The sequence below is a fragment of the Trachemys scripta genome, chromosome 1, assembly GCF_013100865.1.
Source record: "Trachemys scripta elegans isolate TJP31775 chromosome 1, CAS_Tse_1.0, whole genome shotgun sequence".
Classification (NCBI taxonomy): Eukaryota; Metazoa; Chordata; order Testudines; family Emydidae; genus Trachemys; species Trachemys scripta.
Genome location: NC_048298.1, coordinates 7,231,049 through 7,249,349, shown reverse-complemented (window position 1 = coordinate 7,249,349; position 18,301 = coordinate 7,231,049). Strand labels below are relative to the sequence as shown.

At 40.8% G+C, this 18,301-nt stretch overlaps 1 protein-coding gene across 2 annotated transcripts in view; it reads left to right on the top strand.

Moving 5' to 3' along the window:
- The window catches only part of EXOC4 (exocyst complex component 4), a 610,394-nt gene that overhangs the window by 8,568 nt on the left and 583,525 nt on the right, over positions 1-18,301 (top strand). Inside the window, exon 2 of one of the 2 annotated variants that reach the window (XM_034764251.1) lies at positions 16,570-16,759. The exons of the other annotated variant lie outside the window; for it this stretch is intronic. Coding sequence (XP_034620142.1) covers positions 16,570-16,759 — 190 coding nt within the window. The remainder of the gene's footprint in view (positions 1-16,569; positions 16,760-18,301) is intronic. 2 annotated transcript variants of the gene reach the window in all.

The following is an 18,301-nucleotide window of genomic DNA, read 5'->3' as shown; positions in this document are numbered from 1 at the left end:
CTTGAGCAGTATAAGACAGTACAGTCCTGGGGTCCAAGGCTGGGGAGCTGGAGGGAATTGGATGAAGTCTCTCTATAGTTGGTTCATGAGTGGCTGGGAAATCATTCGTGTAACACAGTTGGATGTGTCCCTGCCCGTGGAAGTCTATATAAGTGCAGTACTTGTCCGAGGTTTTCACCTTGACATCACCATCACAGTGTGAGAGGCAGCCCAGGTTGGCGTGGGACAGAGAACTCAGCGGTTCCACAGTTCAGGTTGCACCCCAGGAACCCCATCACGATAGCTTTTGTCCTCATTTCTTCTATCACAATTAGGATGTAAAGGTCACAAAAAATATAGCCCAATAATTCTGATCTGTATATGCTGCAACATTTTGTAAATATCACAAGCGGTGTTCTAAAACATTTTAAAAAAGACCCTTTCTCCTAGTGTTAAGACCAGCAGCCTGAAAGTTCACAGGATAAAAACATTTCTCTCTATATATAATCTGTAAACTGAATTGTAAATAATAATTTAGACTTTCTGTATTGCTCTCCCTCCTGAAGGGATGCCAAAGCAATTTTATAGACTGTATACATAGATTGACCCTATACGAATCTGAACTAAAATGCAGCACTTACTCATCATTAAGCAATCACACTGCACAGAAGCTTAGGACAGTGAGTGTGAAATGATACCTCGTCTAGCTGAACCTCCAAGGAATTTTGTTTGTAATACTTTGGCAGAATGCAGTATCCAGATTTGGGCAGCTGGCCACAACACTGGGATTAACAGCCTTACTCTTGCAAAACAATCAAGCAAAAAAGGCAGTGGATTTTTTTAATGACAGATGGTCAGGAGGACAGTGATTTTGCATCTTCAGAAGAGAATATCTCCCAACAGCGCTGTGCCCCATTTGCAGTGCTGAAGCTTTGGTTCAATCCTGGCACAAAAAGAGGCAAACTAACTACTGCATCACCAGCGCTACCTCCTGCAGCACATAGTTAGACTTTGGAGAGCTCCCATCCAAATACTGACTTTGACCAACCCTGGAAATGAAGCAGTAGGTCATCCAATAAGCTTATAAATGCGTCTTCTGTTTTCATCTTTCAGACGTCTGATGAGAGTAGCATTGTACAGCTTTATTTTAATGGCTATGGAAAATACTGGTGAAAAGATTCTGCCACTGATGGAAAATGCTGTTGCTTAATGAGCTTAACTTTTTCTTGTGTCTGAATCCATGTGATGTCCATTTGTGTTTGTTTTGGGATCCCTGATTAGTTGAAAGAGGTATTTACAATTAGTAACTGGCTCCCTCTGAGGAGACTGAGATTGTTCTGTTCTATATAGGTTCGTATGCTAGCTTCATCACCATAGTATCTGCATGCCTTTCAGTCATGCATTAAGCAGCATGACTAACATCTGTCATATGTAGTTCCTTCTCGCTCTTATCCTCTCCCCAGGGGGCTAACTGTGTGTGCAGTGCAATGTTTTGTTTTTGGTAGGGTTTTGTTTTTGTTTAAATGTCCACGCTGCTTGAGACATCTCAAGATGTTGAATTCTTGCTGCTAATGTAAGCTCCGTTAACTGGCATCAAGTCTGTCTGCTTCAGAATGTAGTCTACTGATATCTACTGCTTTTTGCTAAATCAACCAGCCATTGGTCAAACTGACCTCTGCTATCACAAATACGGGAGACACGAAGCTCTGGAGATGCATATTTAAGGGTCTGGAAACGATTTGGTTCTTAACCACTCAACTGAAGCCAAATTGCACAGATCTTTTAAGCTGATTTGGCTCTCAATGATCAAAAGTTCAGTCATTTCCTGTTGGAAATGTTTAAACCTGTGTACAAGTAAAAACCAAGATTAATAGAATCCAAAGAGATCAGAGAGAACCTTTTTTCTGTATTCTAGTTTATTTTGTACAGTTATCAGCGCTTTGATTGGAGTCACTTTCTCTGTTTCTCTTTTATAGTCAGTGAGTTAGTTCCCGATTCTTCAAGGTTCTAAGCACCGTCAGTTCCCATTGAGAGGGGTGATGGTGCTCATGGTATTATGCAGTGGTTCTCAAACTTATTAGATCGGGCCCTCCTTCTTTGTGTTTGTAGTCATTTACAGGCCTCTGCCCCCACAGGTACGTATACTGACACCCAGCTCCGAAGGCAGAGTGGAGAGCAGCGGCTGCTGGCCGGGCGCCCAGCTCTGAAAGCAGAGCAGCACCAGCAGCAGTGCAGAAGTAAGGGAGGCAATGTGAAAAGTGATATTTGTCATCACTTTTCACAGCGGACTTATCGCACCGTTGCCACCCTTACTTCTGCACTGCTGCTGCCACCCTGGGGCTGACAGTGGGAACCCCGCCGTCTCCAGGTGAGAGATTGGGAGGGGAAGGGGAAGGGGAGCTTGAGCCCAGGCTGCCTCTTGGTGAAGAATTGTGGGCGGGAGGAGGAAGCAGAGACCAGGTGGAGAGGCTCCGGCTGTCAGCCCCGGGGCAGTGCGGCTCTGGCTGTTCTCTTTCTGCATGAGCCCCAGCCATCTGGGGCTGACAGACAGAGCTCTTAAAGAAAAAAACAAAACAAAAAAAACCCCAAAACCACACAATTTGTACCTCCCTTGACTCATTCCTGTGCCTGCCTTGAGAGGCCTGTCCCATAGTTTGAGAACCGCTGGTATAATGGGATCAGGCCCTGGGTCAGATTCTACTGGGAGAAGATCTTTTTTATAGTTCCATAGTCAATTTACTGTTTCCTGATATTGATACAGTGCTGATTTTAGTTACCTTGCTGCCAACATCTCATTGTCTCCCAAAGGTGTATGTTTTATCTCTTGAACATTTTAACTTGTAATTTTCTCTTGCTCTTCATCTTAAACATTCATGTCACTGTATCCAGAATTTAATGGGAGCAATCAGTTAACCTGTGAAAATAATGAGAAAACATTTAGCTTGTTTCTGCTCCGTTAAACATCTTTTGGATTTTTTTGTTCCTTGAATACCCTAGGTTATCTGTTGTTCCTTTAAAGAAGAAGTTTTTATGTAATTGTTTCAATGGGATTTTGCGGTAATTTCAGAACATGTATTATCAGCTTATGTGTTTTGAGGTTAAGTACTGCTGGAAGCTGTAGATCAGTCCACCTGGGATTTATCTTTAAGGCAAAAATTTTCAATTATAAAATTCAAATAAGTCCTTTAGTTTCATGAAGCTTCGGAAATGTATGCCACAGTATAGATAGCAGGCAGAAAATATAACACCGTTGATCCCAGGGTGCCTCACAAAATTGTGCCCTATTCAGTTGCCTATAGGGTGTAGCCTACTGTCACACAAAACACTGCACAGGAGTGGTGGGGAGGGATTTGCTAGCTAGATGTACCAGGCAAACTGCTTTCCTTATTGGATCTTTAATGTCCACGCAAAGAGGCCTGATCTTGTTTTTAAGGCTTTATCTGAAAGACCCCCCCCGGACCACATTCTGATGTCTGTTCTCACCATGAATTGGACTTTACTGTGAGAGTCATCCCCTCCAGTGGGACTAATTGTGGAATATGGTGCTACTCAACCTGGATAAAGGATCCTCAATTAACTTGCTTGGTCTTTGCTTTGTTCTGTCCAGGCCTGATTCTGGGAAGTGCATACCAATGCGGGTTCTAGAAACCTCCCAAGATTAGATGCTTGTATTATGTTGTCCTTTCCAGGATATTTACTTACAGTTAGTATCATTATTAAAGGACATCATCACTAATTCGTGGCTTTTATGATTGTCCACTTATCCCTGAATCACTTCTTTGCTGTCTCCCATGGTGTCCCTCATGCATGGGATTAAATCCCAGTCAAAATCCATAAAGCCAGTGCCTTATTTCCTTCAGGATCCTCCTTAAAACTTGCCCCTTTGGTAATGCAATCAGCAGTCTGCAACTTTACAAGGCTGATCATGTGGCCTGTTGTGATTACTGCCCTAAGTGGCTAAGAATTGTGCACCTCCTGTTATTGGGTTACTCTGTGTCCCCTGTTCTCCACCTCACCCCCTTGCCTATCTGTTGTGTCTCATCCACATGTTACATCTTTTACACTGTAAGATCTTTGTGGTAGGAACTGTCATTTTGTATAGGTTTGTACAGTGCCTAGCCCAGTGAGGCCCCCTACTTGGTTGGCTTTTAGAGGGTTACTGCCATATACATGTTTAATAGTGGTGATAATGGTTTAAATTGAAATGATAAATAACTCCTGGAACTGGTCTGTGACTTTAGACATCAACAAGAGATGCACAGTTAGAAGTAAAATAATAATCCTAATAATTAATAGGGTTTCTTTTCACTCTGCTTTTATTATATACTGAAGTCTCTTTGAGCTTTGCAGACATTTCCTGCACAGAGGAGACAGACTGTTCCAGGTATCCACAGTGCACCAGTTCAGAGAGTTTGTTGCTGGTAGCAACCGCTTCCTTCATTTCACTCCAGATGTTTTCTGTTGGCCTCAAATCAGATGCCCATGTTGTCCAATGCCCCACGTTGATTTTGTTTATCTTCCAGAGGACTGTATCCATTCTAATATGCACTTTGGGTGGTTGTTCTGGTGCAAAATAAAACTATCTTGTAAGTTTCCTTCCTGACAGGTTATTTTGATGCTTTATTGTTCTCAGTGTGCTGCAAGTGTACACAACACTTTATGAAACATAAAAAGGAAAAGGTCGCCATCCTAAATAATATTGACACTTAGCACCGAGTGCTTTTTATCTGTACATTTTGAAGGTGGGCAGTAAGCATTATTATCCCAACTTTACAGCTAGGATAACTTGGGCACTTAGATGTTTAAGGCCTGAACTAACTTTGATGGAAGTGGATGGTATCTACCTTTTAAAGTTCTGGCTTGCCCAAGCTATAGTGTAGTTATATAAGTCCAGCTACACTGCAGCCTTTATGGTGTTTTAACTGGGACAGTCACATTGTAGCTGGGTTTTTTGACTGTTTTATAGCCATGTCTTGGAGAAAGCTAAGCCAAACCATTTTGAGTACTGAAGTAGAATGCGGACTTGACTCTACAATGTAGTCTCAAAACAAGAAATTGGCAAGGTATGCAGCAGTACAGCAAAGAGCAACATGGAAACGGATAGCAGAGAAGCCTAAAGAACAATGTGGAGTGGAGTACTGTTGAGATCAGAGCTGTTTACTTCATGCTCCCTAGTGATCCAATGCTCCGTTCTCTTTATTTCCAACTAATTGAGGGGGTAATATGCTCTGAATCATTTCATAGATCTTTGTCTCCATGGTCAGCTGAACACCATGTGAATGTTTTACTTTTTCTATTTTTATTTTCCTGTGTACATTTGCAAACTTTTGAGGATAACTAAATTCAGGTGTCTAATTACATAATTTCTTTACAGTTTTAATTACTGCTAAGTAATGTTCCTGTTCTTTAATTCCAGGAGTTTACAGCAATATGGGGGACTGCTTATTATACAACATTAGTCAGAGTGGCAATTTTTCACTACCATAAACTGCCAACACAGAAAAGTTGGAGTTGGAGAATCAAAACTAGTAATACTGTTTTACTTACTCAATATTTACAGCATCATCCATCTGGGAAACTCAAAGCCACTTAGAAATATTTAATGAATTAAGCCTCCCAAATATTTAGGGATGTATTTTTCTCTCTCTCTCTCTTTTGCAAATGCATAAACTGAGATACAGAGAAGTTAAGTAACTTGCCCAAGGTAGCACGGGCGGTTTTTGTTGGAGCTGTAACTTCCAGCTTTCGAACTGTGTACTTTAATTCTCAACCTTAAATGTTACATTAACATTCTTTTCTCCCATTGAATATCCTATATCTACTCTTGTAGCTATAGAGAGAGGAGCCCAAGTTGCACTAGGATCAATGGGACGCCGTTGTGTGTTCAGGAGGATTTAGGGAGCCCATTAAGGGAGTCCGCCTCCTCTGTGTGCTACAGGGATGTTCTGGACATTCCAGCCCAATGGGATTTTTGCGGTGTGCCATGGAGATGGAGTTGATGGATCCACCTCTAACTGGATTCTTCAACTACTGACTCCTGCGCAATAAGGGCTCAGGGGAAACTGGGAGGAGACGGGGAGAGGACTCACTCTCCTTTTGTGTCAAACTCACTTACCCAGGCTTTGTGTGGGGTGAGGGTGAAGATCTAGCCTTAAGGAATATTGAGCAGAAACACTTAGTATATCTTTTTCATGCAATTTTTTGGCATAGTGATGTGCCCATGAAAAAGGAATGGGAACAATCTTACTAATGGTTCTTGTTTATGTGGAAGCTTTTGGGAATTCTCAGATACTGCAGGATGGGTGTCTTGGAAATGATATGTGTTTTATGGATGCAGTCTCGCTCTTTCCCTCCAGCCTCTTGAGTCTTCGTTTTAAGGCTCAGCGGCACCGATAGCCAGCAGGTGTTTTTGTAGCACAGCAACATTATGAAAGCCAGCAATGCGGCTGTTGTAAACTTTCTGAGCAGTTTGTGTGAGCACAAAGTGGGGATGATTCTTAGGAACCTTAAATCTTGCTTTGTCTGTCTGTCTAACACCTATTATGGTCTGCAGTGTCCCTTTTTGTCACTAACATTTTGGTAGCTGTGATGTTAACGCCTACCCCAAGACAGGATCTCAGTTGAAGCTCAGAGTAGCAATTTGCCAGGGCCAGTGTATTTCCAAGTACTTTTTCTAGTTGATCATCTCTTAATATCTTTTTCTACTACAGTAGTTATCTATTATGCGGCTGCATCACATGACAAATGAGTCTGTTTTCTCTTGCTGTTGAATAATAGGAGAATCATTCAGTGTCATTTCTGTCATGGCTGTGAATAGGTGTTTATTGGCTTCTGACGGAATTATGGGTTGTGTGGTGTCCTTGTTTTTAACATCTGCCAACAGTGTGCTTTGGTCCTTCACAGCATAAATAGAAAGAGATGGTCCCAGCCCTAAAGAATTTACATCGTGGTTTTAGATATAGTGCTACATGCAGCAGATGCAAATGTTAAGGAAGGGTTGGGGCAGGGCAGGACCAGGGTTTCATCTTGCTGTTACTCAGTATAGTCATGTACCTTCTTCCGTTGTAGGTAATGTTTATTCAGTAACAGAGGCAAATGGCAAAGCTATAACTTTGCAGTTGGACAATAATGTGACTATAATTAGTGCAGTCTGCTTGCACTGTTTACTCTTTAGCTGTCACTAAGGTAAATCCATTAATAAATTATGTTAAATGAAAGAGGGAACCTCCCCATAGCTCTTATCTAGTGTGTTGCATTTTCAAAGCATTGTAAATATCAACCATCATAGTACCATAGAAATATAGGGCTGGAAGGAACTTTGAGAGGTCATCAAGTCCAGGCCCCTGCGCTGTGGCAGGACCAAGTAAACCTAGACCATCCCTGACATCTTTGTCCAACCTCGTATTTAAAAACCTCCAATGATGGGCATTCCACAACCTGGCTTGGAAGCCTGTTCCAGAGCTTGATTACCCTTATAGTTAGAAAGTTTTTCCTAATGTCTAACCTAAATCTTCCTTGTTGCAGATTAAGCTCATTTCTTCTTGTCCTACCTTCAGTAGATATGGACAACAGTTGATCACAGCCCTCTTTATAAAGAGCCCTTAATGTATTTGAAGACTGTTATCAGGTCCCCGCCTTAGTTGTCTTTTCTCAAGACTAAACTTGCCCAGTTTTTTTAACCTTTCCTGATAAGCCAGGTTTTCTAAACCCTTTATCATTTTTGTTGCTATCCTGTGGACTCTATCCAGTTTGTCCATCTTTCCCCAGGTGTGGCACCCAGAATTGGCCATAGTACTCCAGCTGAGGCCGCCAGTGCTGAGTAGAGTGGGATAATTACCTCCTGTGTCCTATATAAGACACTCCTGTTAATATACCGCAGCATGATATTATCCTTTTCCCAGTTGCATCACATTGTTGACTTGTATTCAAATTGTGATTCACTGTATCCCCTGATTCTTGTCAGTAATGTTACTGTCTAGCCACTTATTTTCCATTTTGTAGGCGTGCATTTGATTTTTCCTTCCAAAATGAAGTACTCTGCACTTGTCTTAATTGAATTTCATCTTGTTGAATTCTGACCTATTCTCCAGTTTGTCAAGGTTGTTTTGAATTCTAAACCTGTCCTCCAAAATGCTCCTGTCCCCCTCATTAATGAAAATATTGGCTAGTATTGGACCTAGGACTGACACTATGCGACCCCACTACACCTTCCCAGTTTGTCAGCAAATCATTGATAAACTACTCTTTGAGTAGTCTTTCAACCAGTTGTAGGCAATAGTATTCTCTATATTTAAGCTGGGAAGAATGTGGTACAGAAGTTATGTGACTTGCCCAAGGCCACTTAGTGAGTCAATGGCAGAGACTGGTTTAAAGTGCAGATGTCTTTCATCCTTTCGCTCTTAGGGCCTGTTGCAGTGGCCTTGAAGTCGGTGGGAAAAATCTCATTGACTGAAGTGGTGTTTTGGACCAGGTCCTAAATGTCACTTTGGTCATTTTGGGGTAAAAACTAACCAGTTGGGAGGGATACTACAGTAATGAACCTTCTAAAAATGCCTAGAAGACTTCACTAAAGTAGGTAGGTGCAGATAGAGACAAATACACTCTGAGCCTAATTGTGCCAAGCTATTTTGGGAGGCACTCCACACCTTCATCTCTTAGTTTGTTCAGCACCGTACGGAGCCTATAATTAAGGGAGACTCAGTCCCTGAGCCAAGGAGGCGAAGGTGCTGGCTGCCTCGCAGGAGTGGCAGAGATGACTATAATCCTCGGTTTATATGTGCGCTAGCGAAGAGCAAATTTCTTTCCCCCAATTTCACCCAGAGGGTCGTGGTTTCAAAAATTCTGTCTGATCAACAATACTGCTAGACTCTGCAAAGGCTTTAGTTCCTGCCTATGCAGATTATTCAGTTCAAACACTGGAAAGCACAGATGGAAAATTCTTCTTAGATCCTGTTATCACAAGAGGAAACCCTGCCTATCCTACTCAAATGAGTAATCCCATTGGGCCCGATTCTGATTCCGATCTTATTTATTTATTTAAGTCCACTGTAAGTCACTGACTTCAGTGGTGGCAAGCAGGATTTGATCGTGGCTGTTTTAGTACATATATGTTGTATCTTTCATGACAGAAGGACTAGGCACATGTTCTAGAATGTTTGATTCTCTTGCAATGTTTTTTCTCCTACCTTGTCTTCCTTATGTGGAAGTGACTCTAGTTTGATCTGTTATACTCAACTATTAAAAAATCTTAAACGTTTTGGCCCAATTAATTTTTTATTACAGAATAAAAATGATAAATATTCTGTACAAAGTACCATCCAGTCAGTCCGATTCTGATCCTGTGAGTGCTTGCTAACCAAGAGAAACGGGTACATACGTTACAGGTTTCTTATAGGGGGATCAGATTCTGTCTCAAAAAGATGAAAATTGCAAAAGCAAATTAATCTCCTCACTCTACAGAGTAGGCCATGAAGGATCCCAAGTGAGTTCATACCCTGCATATATTTGGTATCTAAACTGACTTCTGTTCTTTGCAGCATCTCCATTTCAGATGCTTTTGGTCTCCAGCAAGTCATCAGTTGTACACTGTGATTTTTATAGCCCCACAACCCAAGCCCCGCAAGCACAAATCAGCTGACCCGGACCAGCTGTGGCCAGACCACATGTCTTTTGCACAGGCACTTTCTGTTTGTTGTTACAGATTCTCTGTCTTTGGTGGATTAATGTTAAGTTGTCACAGAGGAAGTAGTTTGTTTAATGAATGATTAGAGAGAGGGTGGTTATTCAGTGCACAGGAAGAGGAAGTTGGTTCATGGTGTAAGTGGTAGAATGGGAGATGGGCCAATTAATACAGCAGCTTGAGCAGAGAACAGTCATAATTGTTTGCTCTAAAGCAGTTGGAGGTGAGAAGTTGCACCAATATGACTGTAAAAATATATTTGAAAAGACTGTTGGATTTAAAAATTATATATGAATGTCTTTTCCAGATTATGTATTTAATTTTTTTTTTTTTTTTTTTGGAAATGACATTCACTGCTACATCATGAGTTTAAAGTACTGACATGTTTGGCTTTAAACAGTTTTTTTTTTTTTTTTTTTTTAATTTATCTATGTAGACTGCATCTCACCATCCATTAAAAAGGCGCCCATATCCCTTACTCTAGGTACTCCTTGACAATTCTTAAATACGCAACCATGAAATGAATAAATCCTGTAAACCCCTCTCCTCGTCCAACCATTAATCCATAAGTCTGCATCAGCCAACAATAACCCAGCGCCTAAAAATGTTGCTTGTTTAACTTTTACTGTTCCTTAACAATCAATCTCATATTCTGACAAGTTGGACAAACATCTGTTAGAGATGGTCTAGCTTTACTTGGTCCTCCCTCAGAGCGGGGGGCTGGACTTGATGACCTCTTGAGGTCTCTTCCAGACCTACATTGCTATGATTCCCTGATCAAAAATTTATGTATAGGGAAAGCGTGTTAGAAGGGATTTAAAATGCTAAGTATAAGAAAGTCCAACTACAAATAATTTAACCGTGCACATGTGATCAATGTTGAAATAATTTACAAAAATTTATGGGCCTGACTGGTCAGTTACACTAAAACCACTTTACGCTACTCTGACATTGTAAAGCGGCCTTAAAATATTAGACTAGAGCAGTGTATTGGGGTCCAAGCTTAGCTGAGAATTCAGAACAAAACCACTGTTTTCACTTTGGTTCCTCTGCAAAGACAGATAATTGTGTTAAACTAGAATCCAGCACATGCAAGGAAAGCTTCTAGCAATATAAAATTTACCATAATGAAGGAGATGATATTACATCAAGTCTGGTATTCTGCCTATCAGCGACCAATATCTATTGTTTCTGCAGAAAGCAAAAAACTCTCACAGTGCACCTTTCTAATGGTATAATGTTCTTGGGCAATGCCATATATGTTGTAGGAAGGAGTTTGATTCTGACCCCAGGACTATTAGCTTATATTTTCTCATGAGTTTTCCCTTTTTTTTAAGGAAAATTAAGAATTTAAATGAAGTTGTTTGCAAAGGACTCTACTAAGCTCCATAACTTGGTTAAAGGGATTTTTTCCTCTCTGTGTGGCAAAGTGAAATGGTGAAAGTTGTTCTTCAGTAGGACTGTTTGGAAAATGAAATTTCTGTCTGAAGGAGTATTCTAATACTTTTATATTTGTTTTTGTCTTGAAACAGGATAAAAAGTTAAAATATCCAACATTTTCTTAGAATAAAGTTTTGAAAAATTTCAATTCAGAATAGTTGAAATGAAAATATTGACTTTTTTTTTAAATTATGGGATACCATTGTTCATTCAAAATGAAATTTTGTTTTGAATTGTCCTATAAAAATCAGAACATGTCATCAGAATCAACATTGTAGTCTGAAAAGTTTTGATTTTGATACATCTTCACATTTTTTCAGGAAACATTTTTGGCAGAAAATTTTTGATCGTCATCTTCAGCATTCGTTGGTGAGAGAGAACTTTTGAGAAAATGTAGGCTTTGTGCCTAACTCTGAAAATGATCAAATTAGGGTTGGATTCTGATTTCTTCTGGTAGCTTCCTATAATTGGAAATTCTCTTCTAGAACACTTTGCCCCCTTGAGAATTTCACTCTAGGTTCTATGAGCTGGAGCATTCTGGTTGACTGCAGCTCTTTGAGGGTAATTGGTGAAGAGCTGTTCTCTGAGATAACTAAGCCAATTAAGGGACTTAATGATTAGGATCAAGACTTTGAAATATACATGGAATATCCTGGGAAGGTTCAGACTATCAGTGTGCAGTATTGTTAATGTGTTCTTGGGCTGAGTGGTGGGCTTCTCTGTGTTGCATGAGCTGGCGTTTCAATGAGGCCTCTTCCCTCAACCCAGGTTGAGAGTGGTGCAGTGGTCTAACCTGGAGGAATGAGAACATGGATCACTGTCTTGCTCATCTCAGAGGAATGGGTGCAGTTTCCTGGCAAGTTGGAAATATTGTCATTTGCTGTCTGTGTGTGGAGCAGTGATGTGTCCAATAAAATCCTAAGACTGAGACATTGTACTACTTTGACAATTCAAGGGCAGAGGGCTTATATTTTGTGATCTTAGCTAAGGCACTGAACTAGGTTGGACTCTGTATTCACTTCTTGTCCGTGACCTTGGTCAAATAGTTAATCTCTGTGTACCTCTGATTCCCACCTGTAATATGGGGATTGTAACACATCCTTTCTCCCACCATTTATTATTATTTTGTTTATTTAGACTGTAAACTCTTTGGGGCTTGAACTATGTTACTATGTGCTTGTACAGCACCTCGCACAATGGCGCCCTGTTCTCAGTTAGAGCTTCTAGGTGCTACAAATTATTATAGAAATAAGAACAAATTAAGTTGAGAACATTGTGACCTGTTTGTGGTCTATTTATTAACAGAAAAAATGTCAAAAGGAGTTGAATAAATTGATTTGTGCGATTGGTAACAACAGTATCTGTTGAAAAGGATAAATTTAGATGGGCATCGCCATACTGCATTCTGGTGACACAGAAGCCTGTGGTATCTCCTGACCTCACTAAGATTTCTGTAGTCTAATCATTACTCATTAACTCTTTTAACATAGTGCATGGCTTCTGAGAGCGGCATTGGTCCAGTTTTGATCTGTACCTCTCCTGTAGGATACAAACACTTTGTTTTTTTTGCTGTGGAAATGTCTAGTGGTTTTTAACAAGCTACTTACTTTCTCATGGTGGGCAGTTAAACTCTGTTATGAGGTCATAAACACCTGGTCTGTATTTCAGGTCAATATTTTTTGAAAAGTAGTGTGAATGTGAAAGGAATTTATTAAAAAAAAATCTGTTAAACTGGAAGCCTGCTGTAGCATGTAAAATGGGATGTAGGTGTGTCCTCTAGCACCACAGTGATGTTCTTTTAATCTTCTGGAAGAGTCTGTGGCACTGCTGTTCTAAGTTATTAGCATTGTAGACAGAGAGATAAAAATCAAAGAATTATATAAGCTAAAGATGGAAGAGGACCTGTGAGGTCACCTACTCCATCTCCCGGTGAATGTAATATTTTTGAATGATTTTTATTGTGTGAAGGGAAGCTAAAAGAACAACCATGAAATAAGAAAAGGAATCAAAGGTAAGTAGACTATAAAGCAATAGTCATCATACCACACAAGATTTAAACTACAACCCTTTATAGTCAAGGGTGTTGAGAGACGTGGCCAACTTGGCTTAGCATCAGAGACCCTATATCCTTTTTGAGTGCTCCTCTCATCTATAACATAGGTTAGAGAGAATTGGCGAGCAATATCTTTGAATCTCACACTGAAGCACGGTACAATGATTCCCCAAAAGGGTGTCTCATGATATGAAGGAAAGTACTCCCATCATCATCACTCAGCAGTTCTCCACAAATATAACTTGTATTCTTCCCCATAAACTATCAGTAGAGTACATTTAAAAAACCAAACAAACCAGCCCTTGAGCCTTACTGCCTCTATTTATTTTGCATAGAAAGGATGCAGATTTTACCCTTTAATCTTATGGGCAACTAAAGTGTGCCTCCTATAACTTGCATGCTTAACACACATTATTAACTTTATCTAGGGGTACGTCTATACTTACCCGCTGGTTCGGCGGCCAGCAATCAATTTTCTGGGATCGATTTATCGCGTCTTGTCTAGACGTGATAAATTGATCCCAAAAGTGCTCGCCGTCGACGCCGATAATCCTGCTCTGTGAGAGGAGTAGGCGGAGTCGACGGGGGAGCCTGCCTGCCGCGTGCAGACCCGTGGTAAGTACTTTTAAGTTTGAACTAAGGTACTTCGACTTCAGCTACGTTATTCACGTAGCTGAAGTTGCGTATCTTAGTTCGAACTGGGGGCTTAACTTTTTATGTTATACAGCATCTAGGAAGTACTGGTGTACAATTCTTTCAGCAGTTTTATTATCCAAAGCTTTATAGTCTTCTGCATAGCCTTATTTCCAGTGGCTTCCCTATTCTGTAAAAAAAACCTTGCTGTGGCCAGTTTGAGAAGTGAGAAGGGATTAAAAAAATAATGTAAGGGTGGTGGTGGGGTTTATAGGCACTCCCAGTCATTGATTTATATCTACACAAAACCTTGCCCACTGAGTTCCACAAAACATCCTGTTGAAAAAAGAAAACAGAATGAAGCAAATGGAGCTTAGCTGAGGTGGGGGCCCATTGTCTAGGAAGCGGAGAAGGTGCTCGTTTACAGCCTTTCCATTCATGGGATCTCAGCTGATCCGTTCGCATTTTTCAGTCAAGGAGAGGGTCCCTTTCACCATCCGCAGCTATGCACTATTTTGAAACCAATTCTGCTGATAGGAGTGAGAGCATTACAAAATAAAGGAGGCTTGTAGGGTACAAATAATTCTGTGTTAGACCCGTTATCATTACTATTGAAAGAGGTGTGGAATGAGTAACAGTTTTTGAAAGCGCATACGTCCTGGTAGTGGCTATTTTGCAGGGGTTAGTGCTTCAACTTACTGCCCTGCTATGTGGTTTTCCTAGAGTATACCATGTGTGTAGGATTTGTTTCTGCTGCTCTCCTCAGAGGAAGGCAGCAGGATAAGAGCTGTATAATTGCAACCTCTTTTTTTCTTGCCAAGTCCTTGGTGGTCTAGAATACTACCTCTTGGTTTTAAGATCCCCTTGCTGTAGTCTTGGGACAGTTACATCACTTGAGGTGTTTTTTAAAAAGGAGAGAGGGCGCAACTGTTTGCTTTCTCTGAAAGGATGGGGTAAGGGAAATGGAAGCTTTGGCCCCACCTTTGCTGGCAGTAACTTTCTCTTAGGGGTAAGGAGAGTGTTTCCTGTATATATTTTTAGTGCTTTGTCCAGTCTTGTTTTAGATAACTCAAACAATATGGTTTCTACCACTTTCCTTACGAGACTGTTTCACAATCTAGCAGATCTTGTTAGGCAGTTTTTCTTTAATATTTAGCCTATGTTTTTTTCCTTACTCCTAGTTACTGAAGTTACTGTCTTGTTACACCCTGAATAGAGTGTTTCTCTCATTGGTGTTTTCATCTTCCAAAGATGTGTAGACAGGTCTCTTACCTTCCTGTCAATCCTGCTGTCCCTATTGCTGCCAGATGACAAGTCAATTTCCCCAATAACTGGTTGCATTTTCTTACTTCTATTATTTCCAGAGTTTTAGTTTTTGTCTAGACTTCATTATTTTAACAAGTCCAAAGTGAAAGCCAAATTGTACAGTAGTAGGGAGCAGCAGCATTCAGTGATTTTTTTCCCCCCTCCTCCCTTCAAACCACTTGACCTGCTGCTCTGAAATATCTGAGTAGCCCTGGCAAGGAATTGATGAGCACTTTCACTCCTACAGCTTGGTTATTTGCATTCTGCTTTTAGAGTTGAGAGTGAGGGTCATTCTGGAGTTGTGTGCTGTGTCTTAAAAGGTGTAAGCCTCTGTCATCACAGGTGTACTAGGCTCCCTGTAATGTACTTCCAGATTTTCAATTCTGTAGAGTCTCGGGCTTAAATTTTCAAAAGCAGTTAGTGATTTTGGATACCTCAATTTTTGTATGCACAATCTGCGACACTTTAAAGAGTGTCATTTTCAGAGGGTGGGCACACAGCACTTCCTGAAAGTCAGGTCCATTTCAGGTTTCTCAAGTTGGACACTCAGACTCACTCTGCAATTAAAATAGTTCAAAATTCTTAGTAGTGTTTATAGCCCTCACATACCACAGTATGATAACCTAGATAGATACATTCTATGGGTTTAGTGGGGGCTATATGAAGTGTGCCTGCGGTTCCACCTGGTTGTGAAGATACACCCAGTGGTCAGTTGCTATCTCGCTAATAGGGTAGTTTAACTCTCTCCAGCGAAACCAAAAATTCCAGCTCTTCCAGGGTAACAAAAAGTGACATAGAAATCTAAATGAAAATTCAAACCCTTCTCTTTCTGGGTCACAGCCCTCCCTCAAGGGTCTGTTTCAATATTCATCCCTCTTCAGGGTATAACAAATGTTACCCTAAATGCCAAAATTTTTACAAACAAATGTTATAGTTATGATCTGTTAAAATCTCGCTATTGATCGTGATTATCCAAAGCCATGTCCTGGTTATCTTGGTGGGCCTTTTTGGTAATGTCTCATCTCTGCACCAATTCCCCAATTCTTCTTGTCGGAAGAAAATTCCTATGACTCTTATGTAAAATGGGTGGGAGAACATAGAACAAAGAATTGGGGGCTGGAGAGAGGGGAGATTTTTCTTTCCCACCCCAGTTCCATTCCATTTCACCAGCCTGACTGGTGACCAGGTAATGGCTTAATGACTGATTAGTGCAATGAGAAAAAATACTTAAAAATAAAACTCTTAGAAGCAAGGAAGATAATAAAGGAAGCTAAAAGATCTGTGTCTCATGCAAAGAACTATTGTTGCTGGATCTCGACTAAACTTTATACAAACATGTTTCCAGAGGTACTCTTCAGTCAATGGCATTTGAAGAATAACATAGTGGCTGCTTTCCAGCCCATGGTGTACTTCAGATTTAAGAGTTCCTGTGCTGGTAAATCACTTCTAAACATTGCCATTGTTTTGACCTTGTTGTTAGGACTCTCTCCACCAGTGATGATGTCGAGGACAGAGAGACTGAGAAGGGCCGTCTGGGAGAAGCTTATGAGAAGTGTGACCGGGATTTGGATGAGCTTATTGTTCAGCACTACACGGAGCTCACCACAGCTATCCGCACGTACCAGAGCATCACGGAGCGAATCACCAACTCCCGCAACAAGATCAAGCAGGTGAAAGGGCAGGCAGCACTATGTCTGGCATCTCTCTCGCTCTCTTTCCCCCTACCTCTGCACCCACCAGAAAAGGCTTCATGTGTTCAAATCTGTTTCTGCATTGCATTTCCACCTTTGCCCTTGTTCCTGTCCCTTTTGTGTTAATATAAAATTGACGTATCAAGGTTTTCATTCAACCCTTACTTCTCTAGTCCTGTCTCCCTTCTACTTGATATCATTTTCTGGTGAACCAAATATTGAATGGGGAAGATGCCATTACCTGCCAGCTTTGAAACTACCATCAGAGTTATTAAAATAGGTCAGATTCTCAGCTAGTGTAAATCAGTGAGGACCTGGCCTGATTTGTTACTTGACCCAGCAGCAGATCACCCAAATCTATACAGCTAAAACCTCTCCCATCTAGTCTATTCTGGTTCTTCTATTGTGCCCATCAGGATGGTCTCTGATCACCTGCCACCTAGGTCATCTCAGTGACTCATCAGATGTCCACTGGCCCATTGAATATGAATTTTAAGGTCATTTGCATAATCAACTCTTGAGCGGTGCCTCCTGGTGTTCCTATATTTTGAATACTATATTTTCCTAAAATTTATTACTACTCTTGTAAATAAGAGTGGCACTCCTAGCACTGGTGAGGGCTTACTCTTTGCTGTTCTCTACCCCCAGTTCTAATTATTATCCCAGTTGATGAATTCACCACTCTCCCAGCCCTTGTTTACTTTCTCTGTGGATTGCTGTACTTAAGCCTTGCACGCCAGGTACATAAATTGTTCCATTGTCTGACTAGCGCCATGGAGATCATGACTTGAAACCTTTCAGAGCAGTGCTCCAGAAGCAGTAAGCTATGACCCTTTTGAGGCAGCACACTGACCCTTCTGGTTTTTCAAATTCATTTAGCATTTTCAAAGCGAATGAGACCTCTCTGATCCCTTCGAGAGGTAAGAGTTCATTCTAAGGATTTATGTACAAAGCCTGGCTCTGTGAAGGCCCAGATCAATAATCTTAAACTTGAAATAAACTATAGCCCGTTTTCACCAAATATGCTAAGCTTTGCAGAGGTCAAAAGCAATCGTATAGGGACAATGACATTCCCATCTAAACTAATCACTGTGGGGGGTGAAGGACCTTTGGATATTTATGTTTTCTGATTAGCTTTAGTCAACATGTATTGAAGGAACTTTGCCCTATTCTCATGCGAGGCACCAGATATGATGCTAGACTCTGTGCCATTAGTCTATATTATGCTGTCAAGCTTTCCATTTTGATGTTCCTCTCCTTTGTTATGGGTGGATGTTCATATTGCAACAAACTTGAACAGAAACATTTGTGCAAAAGCAAAATGCTTTGTCTGTGTTTAGTAGTCCAGATATCTATGTTTGTGAAACAACTGTTTTCTTCAGCTCATATTTGCCCAGGCACTGAATCTTGTGGAGATGTTTCAGGGCCTGATTCTGATCTCATTTGTACGGGTTTTACGCCCATATAATCCCATTGATTTAAATGGCATTACAGGGTCATGACAGAGGAAAAGATGGGCCT